Source organism: Vombatus ursinus, unplaced genomic scaffold (genome assembly GCF_900497805.2).
Source record: "Vombatus ursinus unplaced genomic scaffold, bare-nosed wombat genome assembly UNPS02014832.1, whole genome shotgun sequence".
Classification (NCBI taxonomy): domain Eukaryota; kingdom Metazoa; phylum Chordata; class Mammalia; order Diprotodontia; family Vombatidae; genus Vombatus; species Vombatus ursinus.
Genome location: NW_020954610.1, coordinates 76,590,570 through 76,606,479, shown reverse-complemented (window position 1 = coordinate 76,606,479; position 15,910 = coordinate 76,590,570). Strand labels below are relative to the sequence as shown.

Below are 15,910 nucleotides of genomic sequence, written 5' to 3'. Positions count from 1 at the left end.
TTTAAAGTTCGGAATGCCTTGTTCAGTGTATAGGTATGGTTATCATAACCTGGTTTATATAACTTCTGGTTATAGGGCTTAACTTGGTCAAATTTTGTCTCTATCTTCAGAATACCTGTCATCTCGTTCTATGGAAAACAGAACCACATAGATCAGAAGTTCAAGGTTCATTCTGCTACTACAGAACAAAGAAGCCCAATAGAGAAGAAAAGATTGAAGTGCATTCAGCAGTTGACCACACTATGATTATTGTCATGGAGACTGTCTTCATTCCAAATTCAACTCAGCAACATTCAAGCACAGTGAATATTACCACTGGTATCAGAGTGTGGCTGTCAGGCATTTATTGACTGAAAGCCAGCAGCAGTAGACAAAAAATGATGCCTACATAGTCCATCAAGTGAAATGGTTAGTGTCAATGCATGAGAAGGTAAAATTAAGACCTCCTTGATGGTAACTAGGAAGGATGCAAAACAGATAAAGACAGGAAGAGGGGACACAATTGGACTTGCCACATAGGGATTGGTAGATGAGATGATAAGAGAGCCTAAGCTGAAATGTCAGGAAGAATAAAAAGCAAAGCCAGAGCACTGAAAGCCACACATCTTGGGATGTACCCGATGGAACATTAAATGGACCTGGGATGCTGCCATTTGAATTTTATAACTATAGGTTGGCAAGGGTAAGCAAGAGGATTTTTTTTCTTCTTTTTCTTGGGAACTTTCCCTGCAATTGAGGCATGTTGCCTATGCTGGGGACAGGGGGAGTGGGATAGGTTGGTAAATTGCCTTGATTCATGTGGTCTCTTGGTCAGAACTCCCCTTGGAAAAGTCCCTATTCCTCTGTGGGTCAGTTTCCTTATCTGTGAAATCAAATCATCATTTCCAGCTCTAAGATTCCATGACTGATTTCAGTTGTTTCAGCTGTGTCTGACTCTTCATGACTTTATTTGGAGTTTTCTTGGCAAAGATACTGGAGTGGTTTGCCATTTTCTTTCTCCAGCTCATTTTACAGATGAGGAAACTGAGGCAAACAGGGTTAAGTCCAGGGTCACAAATCGAGTAAGTATCTGAGACCAGATTTGAGCTCAGAAAGATGAATCTTTCTGACTTCAGGCCCAGTACTCTATCCACTGTGCCACCTAGCTGCCCATGTATGGTAGTGTGGAAGAAATGTATAAAACCTGTGTCCTGTGAGTTTGGGGAAATATCTCCCCAGAAATTGTAGCCTTAGAGGCCAATGTAACACATAGTGTTGCATAAAGACAGATTCCTGGTCTGATTCCATCTTGAATTGATGATTTATGAAATTATGAAATGGGTAAAGACATGCCCAGTTCTTTGGGTACTCACTGGGAAAAACCATGATGGCAGAAGGAAATAGGGCTGTGATCACACAGAGTGTGATTATATAACCACAGAGTGTATGAGAGCAAACAGCACAGAAATATAGAAACAAGTGGTGGCTGGTTGGCCCCCTTCATTGGTTCTTTGTTCTTGAAGAGGACCAAAATGACATCACTATGTTAGAGTCAAGTTAGAATGTGTCCAACTGTGACTGATCAGACCAACACAAGCTCAGAATGCTCTACTACAGTTCGGGCACAAATAGTCCATGTGAACATTTGGGGTGGTTTCTCTAAATTTGTGCATGAGCTACTTCACAGGCAGGTGGTGTGGGGACAGGGGATGGAATGGTGAAGGAAGGCAGGAAGCATGAGGAAGAGTATGGCAGGGGAGTAGAGAATATTACTTTCACAACCATGGATTGAAGTGGGGAGCATTAGATAGCATGGACCCCATGGGGATGGAAGAATGTTGGGGAAAGAGGCAGTAGTTTGAGGTCTTCTTTTTATAGTTTTTTTTTGAACACACTAACTTATCTGTGTCATCTTGGGGTTAGTTCACTAATATTTTCAAATCATCTCAAAGTTGTTGGTAAAATTTCAAAGTTAACACATCCACATCATCTCAAAATTACCAGCTCCTTTTGGGCGATCTGCTGGTCTTTACTACAGAGGTCTGGAATTTGTCTGGCATTTACAAATCATAGAACAAAAAGGCTCTGACAGCAGCACTTAGATGGCTTCCCCTGATTCAGCACAAATTATCAGAATGTGAATACTGGTTAATATATAATACAATATGTAAATTATGCTTCTTTGATCTTTGGGATGGTTTGTACGTGACTTCCAGGTTCCCCTTTGCAATCTTATTTCATGCTATTACCCCTTTATACTGGTTACTTATAAACTTACTATACTGACTAGAAGTGTGTGTGTGTGTGTGTGTGTGTGTGTTGGTCAGAGGAACCAGGACAAGATACAATTTTAACACACATCTCAAAAGGAGGCCTCTAGTACCTTAGACCTAGACCTTGGGTCCCACCTAGATATTTTAATGGTCTGAGATTCGCTACAGGGAAACAACCTCCCTGGAACAGACCAGATCTTGGTCAACACAAAGGTTCCTCCAAAGTTAAGACATTCTCCATTCCTCACCCACATCATCTGACATCTTGTCCCTGTTATGCACCTTCTTAAAAAGGAAGGTTCCCCGATAGCCTTATTTGATAGGCTCCTTTTGCCATCTGTTCTAAGACTGTATAAAATCCTACATATGTTTTTATTTCCCTCTGTTCTACAAAGTTGTAGCCACCTGGCACTGTTCATCAACTGATGCTAATTAAACTTTTTATCTCCTAATCTTGCCTCTTGATTTATTGACCTCCAGTCAAGCCAAGGTGGAAGGAATTACTCTCAAGGATGATCTTAGGATCTCTGGGCTGAGGAATTCCCCAACAATAACTAAGACCTGAATCACAATCAGATATTTTTCACCATGTCCTTGTTTTCATCAACAACATAACTGACATTCAGACAGTTTATAAAAGCAAACAATGAGCTGTAAATTATTTTGCAAAACAGGAAAGAAGCACCTGAATTCAAGCTGGTACCTCAGCTACAGCCCTTCTCTGATACTAATTGTGTGACCTTAAGTTATTTAACATTTTCAAGTATCAGTTTCTTCATCTGCAAAATGGGGATCATGTACAGTTGTTGGGGAGAGAGAACTTTGTAGATAAATCTTAAGTCTTTTTACAAATGTTAAATTGTCACTATTGCTACCATTGCAATTTTTATTATTCCTGGTTCATTCCCTTTCCTTCTCCCTTCTTTATTGTCTTCAAAGAGAAAAAGTCCTATCTTTTTCTCATTTATTTGTTCAGTCTGAGATTCCTGGGCATCACTAGATCAAGTGAGTTTCACTTATGGTCAAAATTCTTTTAGGAGAGAAAGCAAGCTATAATGGAGAGAGTGTTGAGTTGGGAGACCTGGGTTTTAATGCTGGCTCTAAAACCTATTAGCGTTGTGACCATAGGAAAGCCTTCTAACTTCTCTAAGCCTCAGTTTCCTCATCTGTATAATGGGGATACTTACTGCTTGTGCTTTCTGCCTCACAGAAATCTTGTAAGGAAACTATTTTGCAGTGGTCTTAATTATTCAAATGAGATACATTGATTCTTTGGTGTGTGTCTTTTACACAGGCAACCTGGCGTATTAGTGGATTTTTCATCTGCTGTTTCAAGTAATTGCTGTGTATTGGACCTCCTAGACTTTCTACTCCCCTAATGAATGACTATTTTTTTTTTTACCAGTCCTTGTGGGATGCAGAGTCACTGGTTCATAGGAGGAAGAGTATGTGGGTGGTCTGCCCAGTCTTCCCCATGCAACTAAACACATTCTTTGCATTTTATTTCCAGGTAAACTTTAGTTGTAGATGGGGAGAAGGGTTGGGGGAGGAAGCTCAAATTATCTCCTGGAGAGTAAGGCAGAGAAAAGCAAGAAGAAAAGATATGTGCTTCTCTCCATTTTGGCCTAAGCTTTCCTATTCTTATTGCTTGCTAGCCCATTTAACTGGATGCTACATTATACCTTTTCCTCAATTTTGGTCTGAAAATCTCAAACCCTGACCTTAGTTTTGCTCCCTGGATTCAGAGTAGCCCCACATGCTCTCTTTCTGTACTCAACAAAACTCCCAATCCCCCCACCTCTGATCTGTACATCATACACCCTGTATGGGCCACACCCTGCAGGCCTCTCTTGACTCACAACTGATTGACATTCTGGACCTCTGCTAACTCATTTGTAAACTAAGACAAGACAAGCTGTAACAATCCTGTGGTTCTCAGTTGCCAGTGTAGGCAGAGCTGACCACAGTATTCTCTCACCCCTTGTTCAAGATCTCCTCAGTGTCATTTCAGTTGATGTCAATATCGTTAATTTCTCTTTGACAACATGGAAGCCTATGCTTTTGTTTTTTGGGTTTAATCTAGAAGCATGAGTGTGTATTGAGCAGGTTGGTAGGTCTTCACCAAGATTTTACCTTTCTTCATTGTTTTCCATCTGATTGGGAAAAGCCGCAAAACTGAGTAGCAATTTTATAGCATCTAGGTAGCCGTTGTTACAGGACCAATGCAGCGCTGTTCTGCCCTGTGAACAAAGACAAAAAGCAAACACTCCTAAAGCAAAAGAGTGTTTCGGGTTTTAAAAGAATGTTATTATGCCAACTTAAAAAGATAGATATCTGCATGCATATTCAATTCAAACAGCAGAAACGCTTAGGAGTGGGGGTGAGGGAGGGTGGAGAAGAGAAGGGAGGAATAAAGAAACCAGGTCTCAGAAATACTGCTTTTGATTCAATTGGAAGGAAGGAAGCAAGAATTTATTTTTTTAAATTTTTAAATTTTATTTTTATTTTTAGCAAGCATTTATTAAGCACCTATTATGTGCTAGGAAACAAGCACTAAGAACTTTACAAATATAATCTTATTTGATCCTCATGTAGGCGCTATTATTACCCCCATTTTACAGTTGAGAAAGCTGAGGCAGGCAGAAATTAACTGACTTGTCCAGGATCACAAATCTAGTAAATCTCAGAGGCTGGAATTGAATTTAGGTCTTCCTGAATCTAGGATTAGAGAATTACCTTATCTGAGGGATAGTCTTTTTAAAAAACTCTTGATGACGGCAAATCTTTCCCCTTGGGTCAGTTTCAATTTTGTTTAAATAGCTAAAAGATAGTCAGAGTCAATTTTGGAGAAAAAGGTATGTAGGTAATCAGGCTGGGTAATACTTCTTGGGTCCCACCAAGGTGATACAATAAAGAATGATTTTTCTTACATGACTCCTGAAACTTGCCTTGGTGGCTGGTTTCCCAAAGTGACTACTTGGTTGGAGACCCATGGGATATATAAGCTCACAGATAGGGAATGGAAACTGAATTTGGAATTTGTTATTTGTTGTTCCGTCATTCATATCTAACTCTTTGTGACCCTGTGGACTATATCACAGCAATACTGGGGTCTTCTTGGCAAAGATACTGGGGTGGTTCCATTTCTTTTTCCAGTGGATGAAGGCAAACAGAAGTTAAATGACTTGCCCAGGGTCACACAGCTAGTAAATGTCTAAGGCTGGATTTGAATTCAGATCTTCCTGACTCCAAGCCCTGTGCTCTATCCATCGAACCAACTAGCTGCTCAATTGAGCAAATACCCTCTGCACACGTAGATCAGCACCTTCTCTTCAACTCATACATAGTCTTAGAGCTGCCTAGAGCACTGAAAAGTTGGGTGACTTGCCCAAGGTCACAAAACCAGAATATGTCCAAGGTGAGGTTTAAACTCAAATCTTCCTGGCTTTGAGGCAGCTCTTTCTACTATACCACATTGTCTTTCAAATTCCACTAAGCTTTGGAAAAACAACAACAAAGCACTCATTTTACAATATCACATCCAAGTATGTTCTTTCATTTGACATAATTGACGTGTTTCTGACAGTTCTTGTCAAATATGAGTCGAACAACAGTTGTTAGGTTTTGTTTTGTTTTCTCCCCACTGTCTTCTACTGCAGCCCATTCTCTTCATTTCTGATTGTCCTTTGATGAAAACTTGGACTTTAAGCTTTCCTGTCTCTGAAGGTTTGTCAAAGAGTAAAATGTTTTCTTTGTATAAGCACCATGTGCTTGCACTAATAGTCCAGTTACTACAGCTTTACAATCAACTTTGCTCCCCTTCTATTCTATAGCCACCAGCCTATAGCAGAGATCACGACAAGACTAGAAGCTCCTTGAGGGCAAGGGCTATGCCATCTTTGTATCCATCCCTCACCCTTACAGTGCCTAGTGTGCTTGGCATGGTCACAGTATATGCTCAATAAATATCTGTTGAATGGATGAATGGAGAAAAGATAGGTTACGGGCAGAGCCAAGAGGGCAGATTAAAGGCAGGGACTTGCCTGAGCTCTCCCCCAAACCCCTCCAGATACCTTTAAAAAATACTCTAAACAAATTCTAGAACAGCAGAACCCAAAAAAGATGGAGTAAAACAGCATTCCGGCCCAAGACAATTTAGAAGGTCAACAGGAAAGGTCTGCTGCACCAGGGTGAGGGAGAAGCACAGTCCAGCACAGGCTGTACCAGCACAGACTGGGCCTCAGCAAACCAGGAGCTGGCCTTGGGAGCCACTGAGTCAGTAGTGGCAGCAGCTGCTTCCAGAGCTCTCAGCCCACAGATGATAAAGGGGGTCAGAATGAGATTACAGGGGTCGCTTTGCTCTCACTGAGGCAGTACCCTATTGCTTTACCCATACTCAGATCTGGGTCATGGTACTGGGTGGCAGTCCCAGGGCAAGGAAGAACACTAGCAGAGCAGAGCTTGTAGGCCACAGTGAAGCAGGGACCCTCCTCACAGTTCCAGGGCAGAAAAAATGACCTGTGGTCACTCACAGACCAGAGCACTGGCGAGGAGAGCAGTAAACATCTCTCCTTAGATCATACTACTTGGCAGAACTGAAAGCTTACAGGTCCCTAGAAGTATCTCTGAAAACAGCTGCATAAAACCCCTGAAGCTTGGGACAGTGCACCCTCTACCCTGGAAGCCGAGCCCTACGTTAACAAATAGTTAAAAGTCAAGTAAGAGGCTAGAAATATGAGCAAACAACAGAAAAAACTCTGACTATAGTAAGTTACTATGGTGACAAGGAAGATCAAAACACACACTCAGAAGAAGACAACAAAGTCAAAACTCCTACAACCAAAGCCTCCAAAAAAAATATGAATTGGTCTCAGTCCATGGAAGAGCTCAAAAAGGATTTTGGAAATCAAGTAAGAGAGAAAGAGGAAAAATTGGGAAGAGAAATAAGAATGATTCAAGAAAATAATGAAAAACGAGGCAACCACTTGGTAAAGGAGACATGAAAAAATACTGAAGAAAATAACACCTTAAAAAGCAGACTAGGCCAAATGATAAAAGAGGTTAAAAAAAACAACAATGAAGAGAATAATGCCTTAAAAAACAGAATTAGGGGGCAGCTATACGGCACAGTGGATAAAGCTCCGGCCTTGGAGTGAAGAGGACCTGAGTTCAAATCCGGCCTCAGACACTTGACACTTAATAGCTGTGTGACCCTGGGCAAGTTACTTAAACCCAATTGCCTCACCAAAACAAAAGCAAAAACAATAACAAAAACAAAAACAAACCAAAAAAAAAAACCAGAATTAGTCAAATGGGAAAGGAGGTCCAAAAACTCACTGAAGAAAATAATTCTTTACAAATTAGAATTTAACAAATGGAAGCTAATGACTTTATGAGAAATCAAGAAACAATAAAATAAAACCAAAAGAATGAAAAAATAGAAGACAATGTGAAATATCTCATTGGAAAAAAACAACTGACCTGGAAAATAGATCCAGGAGAGATAATTTAAAATTTTATTAGACTATCTAAAAGCTACAATAAAAAAAAGAGCCTAGACATCATCTTTTAAGAAATTATCAAGAAAACCTGTCTGATATTCTAGAAACAGAAGGTAAAATAGAAATTGAAAGAATCCACTGATCACTTCCTGAAAGAGATCTCAAAAGGAAAACTGCCAGGAATATTATAGCCAAATTCCCAGGTCAAGGAGAAAATATTGCAAGTAGCCAGAAAGAAACAATTCAAGCATTGTGGAGCCACAATAACACAAGATTTAGCAGCTTCTACATTAAAGGATTGGAGGACTTGGAATATGGTATTCTAGAGGGCAAAGGAGCTAGGATTACAACCAAGAATCACCTACCCAGCAAAACTGAGTATAATCCTTCAGGGAGAAAAATAGATATTCAATGAGATAGAGGACTTTCAAGCATTCTTGATGAAAAGACCAGAGCTGAATAGTAAATTTGACTTTCAAATACAAGAATCAAGAGAAGCACAAAAAGGTAAACAGAAAAGGGAAATCAAAAGGGACTTAATCAGGTTAAACTGTTTATATTCCTACATGGGAAGATGATATTTCTAACTCATAGGAACTTTCTCATTATTAGTGCAGTTAGAAGGCGTATATATAGACAGGGCACAGGTGTGAGTTGAATATGAAGGGATAATGTCTTAAAAAATAAAATTAAAGGGTAAAAGAAGAATATACTGGCAGGAAGAGAAAGGAAGGAGTAGAACGGAGTAAGTTATCCCACACAGAAGAGGCAATAAAAAGCTTTTACAGTAGAGGGGAAGGGGGAAGAGGTGACGGGAATGAGTGAACCTTATTTTCATCAGAATTGGCTCAAAGATGGAACAACATACATACGAAATTGGGTACAGAAATCTATCTTACCGTACAAGAAAGTAAAAGGGGAAGAGGATAAGAGAAGGGGGGGAAATGATAGCAGGGAGGGCACATACTCTTTGACTAAAGAGTATTTTGATTCTAGAATCCATCAAGGTATGGTAGATAACCTGCTGGACTTAGAGTCCCAAAGACCCAAGTTTAAGCTTGTATCCTGGGAAAAGTCACTTAACCTGTAGGTGCTTTAGACTTCTCTCAAGGATTTATTGACTAAGTCAGAGAGATTGTGATTTCTATTGCTGGAGGGAGCTCCCACACTGGGAGATCCTCATGCTGACAAAAATCACAGATCCTCCTTTTATTTCCCATTTGGTTATAAAAGCATGCATACCCTTTGACCTAGCAATTCCATTACTAGGTCTGTATCCCAAAAGAGATGAAAAACAAAAAGGAAAAGGACCTATATATACGAAAATATTTACAGCAGCTCTTTTCTGGGGGCAAAGAATTAGAAATTCAGGGGATGCTCATCAACTGGGGAATGGCTGAACAAGTCGTGGTGTGTGATTATGATGGAATGCCATTGTACTATAAGAAATGATGAGCAGGATGCTCTCAGAAAAACCTGGAAAGACTTGCATGAACTGATGCAAAGTGAAATGTACTGTGTACAAAGTAACAGCAATATTGTAGATGATCAGGGGTGAATGACTTAGCTATTCTCAGCAATACAATAATCCAAGACAACTCTGAAGGATTTATGATTAAAAATTCTATTCATCCCTAGAGAAAGAACCAATGGTGTCTGAATACAGATTGAAACATACCTTTTTTCAACTTTTAAAATTTTTCTTGAGACTTTTTATTTTTTGTCCATGTTTTCTTTCACAACATGACTACTTTGGATATGTTTTGCATGACTACACATGTATAACCTATATTGAATTGTTTGCCTTCTCAATGGGGGTAGGGTGGGGAAGGAGAAAGGGACAGAGTTTGGAACTCAAAGTTTTAAAACAAATGTTAAAAATTGTTTTTACATGTAACTGGGGAAAAATAAAATACTAAATGTCAAAAAAAAGATGTCATGACTTGAACATTTTAATGCATATTATATATAACATATGGTCATCTAGGTGGTGCCATAGTGCAGAGTACCAGGCCTGGAGTCAGGAAGACTCATTTTTCTGAGTTCAAATCTGGTCTCAAACACTTCATAGCTGTGTGACCCTGGGCAAGTCACTTAACCCTGTTTGCCTCAGCTTCCTCATCTATAAAATGAGCTAGAGAAGGAAATGGCAAACCATTTCAGTATCTTTGCCAAAAAAAACCCAAATGGGGTCATGAAGAGTGGGACACAACTGAAGTGACTGAATAACAATAACAAATATATAACATCTTATACAATATGGCATCATATAGTCATAATTATAGGTGTATAATTAAAATTATATTATTATATATGACATTTAATTATTCAATTTTTAAAAATTCCTAAGGAAATCTCCAAACATAAGAATGATAAAACAAACTGAATGTATTACAGTAAAAAAAAAAAAAGCACCCAATCCCTACCTCTTTGTCCTGTATGTTAGGGTCTGCATTATTTTCCATGAGTAAAGCCATGCAGTTAATGTAGCCTCCATATGCAGCACACTGCAAGGGGGTTCTTCCTGCATAATCTTGCACATTTGGATTGATTTTATTTTCAATCAATATTTGACAAACATCAGCATTTCCTCCCAGGGCCGCCCAGTGAAGAAGAGAATGGCCATCTTGGTCCACTAGATCGACCCTTGCTCCACCTGTAATGAGAAAGAAAAATGATATTTAACACACCTAATAAGTAGAAAAAAGGAAGTGTGGTATAGGGGATAGAGTACAGGCCTTGGAATCAGGAGGACATGAGTTCAAGTCTCATCTGTGACACCTACTAGCCAACTCACCTAGCAATTCAGCGCCGTGGGCAACTTCTTAAACTATAAGTTGTAGAACAGATGCTAGTCTATATTGGTACAGGGAGTTTCTTCAGCAGAAATTCCTTATGACATTACATATGAAATTCCAGTGACATTATAGGTCCTGTCCAATCATTCCACTTACCCACTCCCACCCCCCAAAAAAGAAAAAAAACAAACCCAGAATTTGGGTTCTTTTTATGGAGGTCATTAGAAAGGAGTGAAAGAGAAACATTAATCAGAAGACTGAATTGGTGAATTCCTACCCCTCAGTAAAATGAAGGTCTGTGTTAAAGATACTGAATAAAATATCATTGTCCCCCATGTGCCAGTTTTCATGTTTATTTCTTTGACTGAAGAGTATTTTGATTCTAGAATCCATCAAGGTATGGTAGATAATCTGCTGAGTTTGGAGTCCCAAAGATCCGACTTCCAGATTGTATTCTGGGAAAAGTCACTTAACCTGTAGGTGCTTTAGACTTCTCTCAAGGATTTATTGACTGAGTCAGAGAGATTGTGATCTCTATTGCTGGAGGGAGTTTCCACACTGGGAGATCCTCATGCTGACAAAAATCACAGATCCTCCTTTTATTTGCATTTAATTTTATTTTGATTTAAAATATGTCTATTAGTCTTAGAGGGCAACTGTGAGGTAAAACCCCAATTTGATTATATTCCCTGTCAGGCCTACACATCTCTCTATGCTATTTGGTGAAAAGCTCTAAACATAAAGGTCTCAGTTGCACCATGCCCCATGAGTGAGCTTAGACTATGTAAAAAGGATAATCACAGCATCTTCCTCACAGGCTGTTGTGAGATTGAGTGGAATAATGTGTGTAAAACTGCCTGTAAACCATAAAGCACTGTATAAATGGAATCATCATCATCATCATCATTATTATCATTATCATTGAAAGGCAACTTGGGACCATGGAAGTAATGACCATACCAGGATTCAAGTCCTTCATGACACATACTGACTGTGTGATCTTGGGCAAATCATTTAATATCTCTGTACTCTAGTGAACTCTCTAAAACTAAGTTTCAGTGAAGGTGCTGACCTACACTTCAGTAGAGGGAGTTTTCTCATCTGGGAGGTCTTTAAACTATTGAAATCACTGGTCCAGTTCCTATTCTTATCCGCATAACAATAGAGATATTATTATACAATAACTTTGGATGTCAACCACATTTAATCAATCAACAAACATTTATTGAGGTCCTACTATGTGCACTGGAGATACAAATACAAAATTATCTTTATTGTTCTACTCCTCTTGTCCCCTGTCTCCCCAATACTGTAACACATATTGAAAAAGAAAACGAAAAAACACCCCACCCAGTTTCTCAGGGGTTTGGCAACATGCAGCTTACCTTCCTGCTGTACACTTTGAGGAATTTAAGCATTTGGTTGTCTAAAAGATCAATCAAACAATGATTTCTTTCCATGTATGCTCACTTAAAATATCAATGGAAAGTCAACAGTCTGAACACAGTATGTGCTCGATAAACTCTTCACAAATGAGTAAATGAAAGTACAGCCTTGCTCTCACCAAGAACTCAAAAAGCTCACAAGACAGCTAGAGGCAATAATGAAAATGGTATTTCTATTTTAAAATCTTGTTTACATTTTGTTAGAAATGTTCAGCTCTGGGTAAGGACTACAGGCTCTGTGTGAAAACGGTTTCTGAATAGCCCTCTTGTGGGAGTTGTCGGTAAAGTTACAGGTTGTAAATGATACTAAGAGAAGAAATTCTGTCAAGTAAAAAGTTGAATCATGACTTCTGAAGTCTCTTCCAATTCTGAGGTTTTAAGAGTCCAAGTATTCTGTAAAGGGTATGACCAATAGGATTCCAGTGATATTTTTCTTCTCTATTTAGTGTGTGTGTGTGTGTGTGTGTGTGAAGACCATTGATGAGGTTTACAAATGATGGGTTGTCTCAGTAATGAATTGATTGTCAAGGTAATTAACACCTTGAAGCTGTGGCTTCAAGGCTAGTCATATGCCTGAACTGCACAGCCTAGGACTTAGCTGGAGATAAACAGCAAATTGGAGATAGAGACATCCAGGGAGGAGAGGGCCCGAATGGAGATTAAGACTTTGTTCCCTGTCATTCTTGGAGCCACAGAGTTCTCTGCACCAGCCACAGGGATATGCATGCCTCCCCTCCAGAGAACTAAGGCAATGGTGGAGCAACGAAGGAGTTTTTAGGACCCAGTAAAAGATGTAACTGAGCACAATAGGAAATAAAGCAATGGTGTGGGAGAGGAAACTTGGACTCTATATTTATTGGTACAGTGAGTCACGTGGATTGTGTACATCTAGAGGAGGGTGTTGGTATCAATCTTCATTGATACCAAGTACTTTCCCTGGTCAAAGAAGCCCACTCAGGGAAACACTATGTGGCAGAAAACGTAGAGATCCTTGAAGTTGGAATAACCTAACACCAGTTTTGAGGACTGTATAGGTCTCTGAGGCCAACTAGAGAGTGAAAGGATATTGCCTTGCCTGTGTACAGGCTTACATATGAGTTTTTTGCTATGTCAAAGCCCCCCAAGATGACCCTCAGAGGCCATCTAGCCCAACTTCTTCATTTTACAGATTAGGAAACTGAGGCTCAGATAAGTTACAGTGAAGTATCCCATATATGCTCAGATTCTATTCTTTCCTTCTCCCTACCCCTCTTCCCCCGCAAAAAAACTCTCTTCTCATAGATATGGAATAGGTTGGGCAAAAATCTTAGCAATTATTCTCTGGTTTTGGTTTTGTTTTTATGGGGGGGGAGCTAGAACTGTGAGTTTGTCAGTATGGGGAACTCCTGGTATGGAAATCCCTTCCTCCAAAGCAGATTGGCAGTTTATTTGCAATGATAATCTTAGAGTTGGGGGGGAAAGGCTGTACCGAGAGGCTAAATTACTTTTCTATGGTCACCCAGCTAGTATGTATCAGAGATAGGGCTTGAAATCAAGTCTTCGTGACTCCAAATTACGCCATCTTGCTTCTTTCCTATGTACAACGAATTATCTGAACTTACTGATGCAATATCATAAAAAGCAATATGTTCCAAATTTATTTTTGCTTTTTCACTTGACGGACACATATTTTATATAAACACACACATTTTACATATACAGGTTAAAGCACTTTGAAATGGTACAATGTTATATATGTGTGTGTTTATATATGTATGTATATATTACAGTGTATATATATGTGTGTGTGAATATACATATATACATATACATATACACATAAATTATATATGCACACATATATAGGTATATATAAATAAAAAACCCATTTCAGGGTGTTTTCACATGTTACAAAGATCTTATTTGATCTTCTCAGCAATCACACGTAATAGGAAGGGCAGGATTTGTCCTATTTCATAGATGAAGAAACTGAGGCCATATTCCTAGCTAGTGGTGGAAGGAGGACTAGAACCCAGATCTCTTGTCTTTTGGTCCCGGTCTACCTAACTCACAGGGTGGTTGAAGGTAAGTAGTTTACAAATCTTCAGGTGGTTCAGAAATATTAATTATTTTGGAATGTTTTGTTTCAAACCATGCATTCAGGAACTCCTGTCTTATGCTATTGATTTCTTCACCAACAAATATTTATAAAGTGCCTACTATGTGCAAGTCAGTGTGTTAGGTTCTGGAGGGTGGTGGTAGTAAAGAGATAAAACAAAAATTAGTTCATCCAGCTCACGTAGCTAACTGACCTTTTATAAGTGTCTGAATCACTTCCTTGTGGCCCATTTCACAGGCTCGGAATAGAGGAGTGTGCTTCATGACGTCTGTAGCATCCACCTGAGCGTGATGGTCCAGTAATAATTTCACAGTGCTGACATGGCCAGAAAGGGCAGCTGCATGTAAAGCTAAGAAAGAAGTGAGAAAGTTACTAATAAAATCATGAGAGGCAGCCTTACTTTCTCATTGGTATAAATATATATATGTATGTATATGTGTATATATATGTGTGTGTGTGTGTGTGTGTGTGTGTGTGTGTATGCATGTATTTTTTACCCTAATTTCCAAATCCAATGGATCTTTATGGTTCCTTATTATCATCTTAGTTACTACCACTTCTCATCTTTTTACTCATGAGTATCACTTAAGAAGTCACTTCCTTCCTTTTCTTTTTCCTTTTTTTATCCTCACTATTCTTGTCTATGTGGTTTTGTTTATTTGAAACATTCACCTCTTTTAAGTTATTATTCACTATCTTTTCTTCCCCCATTATCCTTTAGAAACACAATTTCTTTAGGAGCCGGAATTACACGTAACCCCAAATAGAAAATTGTAAGGCAAAAAAGTCTTAACATATTTCATGGATGTCAAAGACAGAAACAAAGGTCCAATGTATAAAAAAATTCATATTTACCAGTCTTTGTGGTAGCAAAGAACTGTAAACCAAATAGATGCCCATTGATTGGAGAATGGCTAAAAAAACCCAACCACACCAACAACTACAATATATGACTATGATGGAAAACTATTGTGCAATGAGAAATAATAAATATGAGAAACCTAGTGAAACTCGGGAAGATATGTGTGACCTGATGCTAAGTTAAGTAAGTCAAACCAAGAGAATAGTATATGCAACAATGACAACAATGTAAGTGAAATGATCACCAAATGGGAGTTAAACCCCAAGTACTGGCCAAAAACCAACCAAGGTACAAAGAGAAGAAATAACAAAATACACCTTGTCCTCACAAGAGAGAGGTAGAGGACTACAATGGCAAAATATTTTAGGTATTTTGTCATGCAAGGTTTCTGCATGATGATTTTGCTTAATTATTTGGTTTATTTTTTGTCTCCATTTTGCCTCCTGTCTCTGGATAGGACCTGCAATTTTGTTAATGAATGGAACTCCTTCTCCCGATATATATTAGTATCTTCTTAGAAAGTCTTTTAGTCTTGGAGAGTTGCTTTCAGGCACTGACTGGTTAAGCAAATTGCCTAGGGTCACAAACCTAATAGGGATAGGTGGCAGGACTTCAATTTAAGGGCCTAGGCTGACTGTCAATCTACTACCAACTGCGGCTGCCTCAGTCTCTCTTTTAAATTATTCCCTTACTTGTTTTCCTTTGTCATAATCGATGGGGTCAATTTGGAAGTGGGGCAGGAAAGAATTTTGACTGAAAGGCAAAGGGTATCAATTATACTAATTATATATTTAATCAACATTAATGAATAATTAATATATTAATTGTATCAATTAGTTTACGTTTATATATATATTTAAAAACAATCCCACTTCAACACAGATATTTGCCAAAAATATCTTGAAGAACAGAAGACTAAATCTGGAATGGACTGTGAAGGTCATCTAGTCCCCA

The 15,910-nt window shown here is 38.8% G+C and overlaps 1 protein-coding gene across 2 annotated transcripts in view; it reads right to left on the bottom strand.

The window, feature by feature from the left end:
* LOC114025749 (inversin-like) overlaps nt 1-15,910 on the bottom strand; it is a 223,771-nt gene that overhangs the window by 42,592 nt on the left and 165,269 nt on the right. For both annotated transcript variants that reach the window (XM_027839236.1, XM_027839238.1), the window contains exons 9-11: nt 14,288-14,443; nt 10,180-10,409; nt 4,386-4,492 (exon numbers count right to left, since the gene is read on the bottom strand). In XM_027839236.1, the coding sequence (XP_027695037.1) occupies nt 4,386-4,492; nt 10,180-10,409; nt 14,288-14,443 (493 nt within the window). The remainder of the gene's footprint in view (nt 1-4,385; nt 4,493-10,179; nt 10,410-14,287; nt 14,444-15,910) is intronic.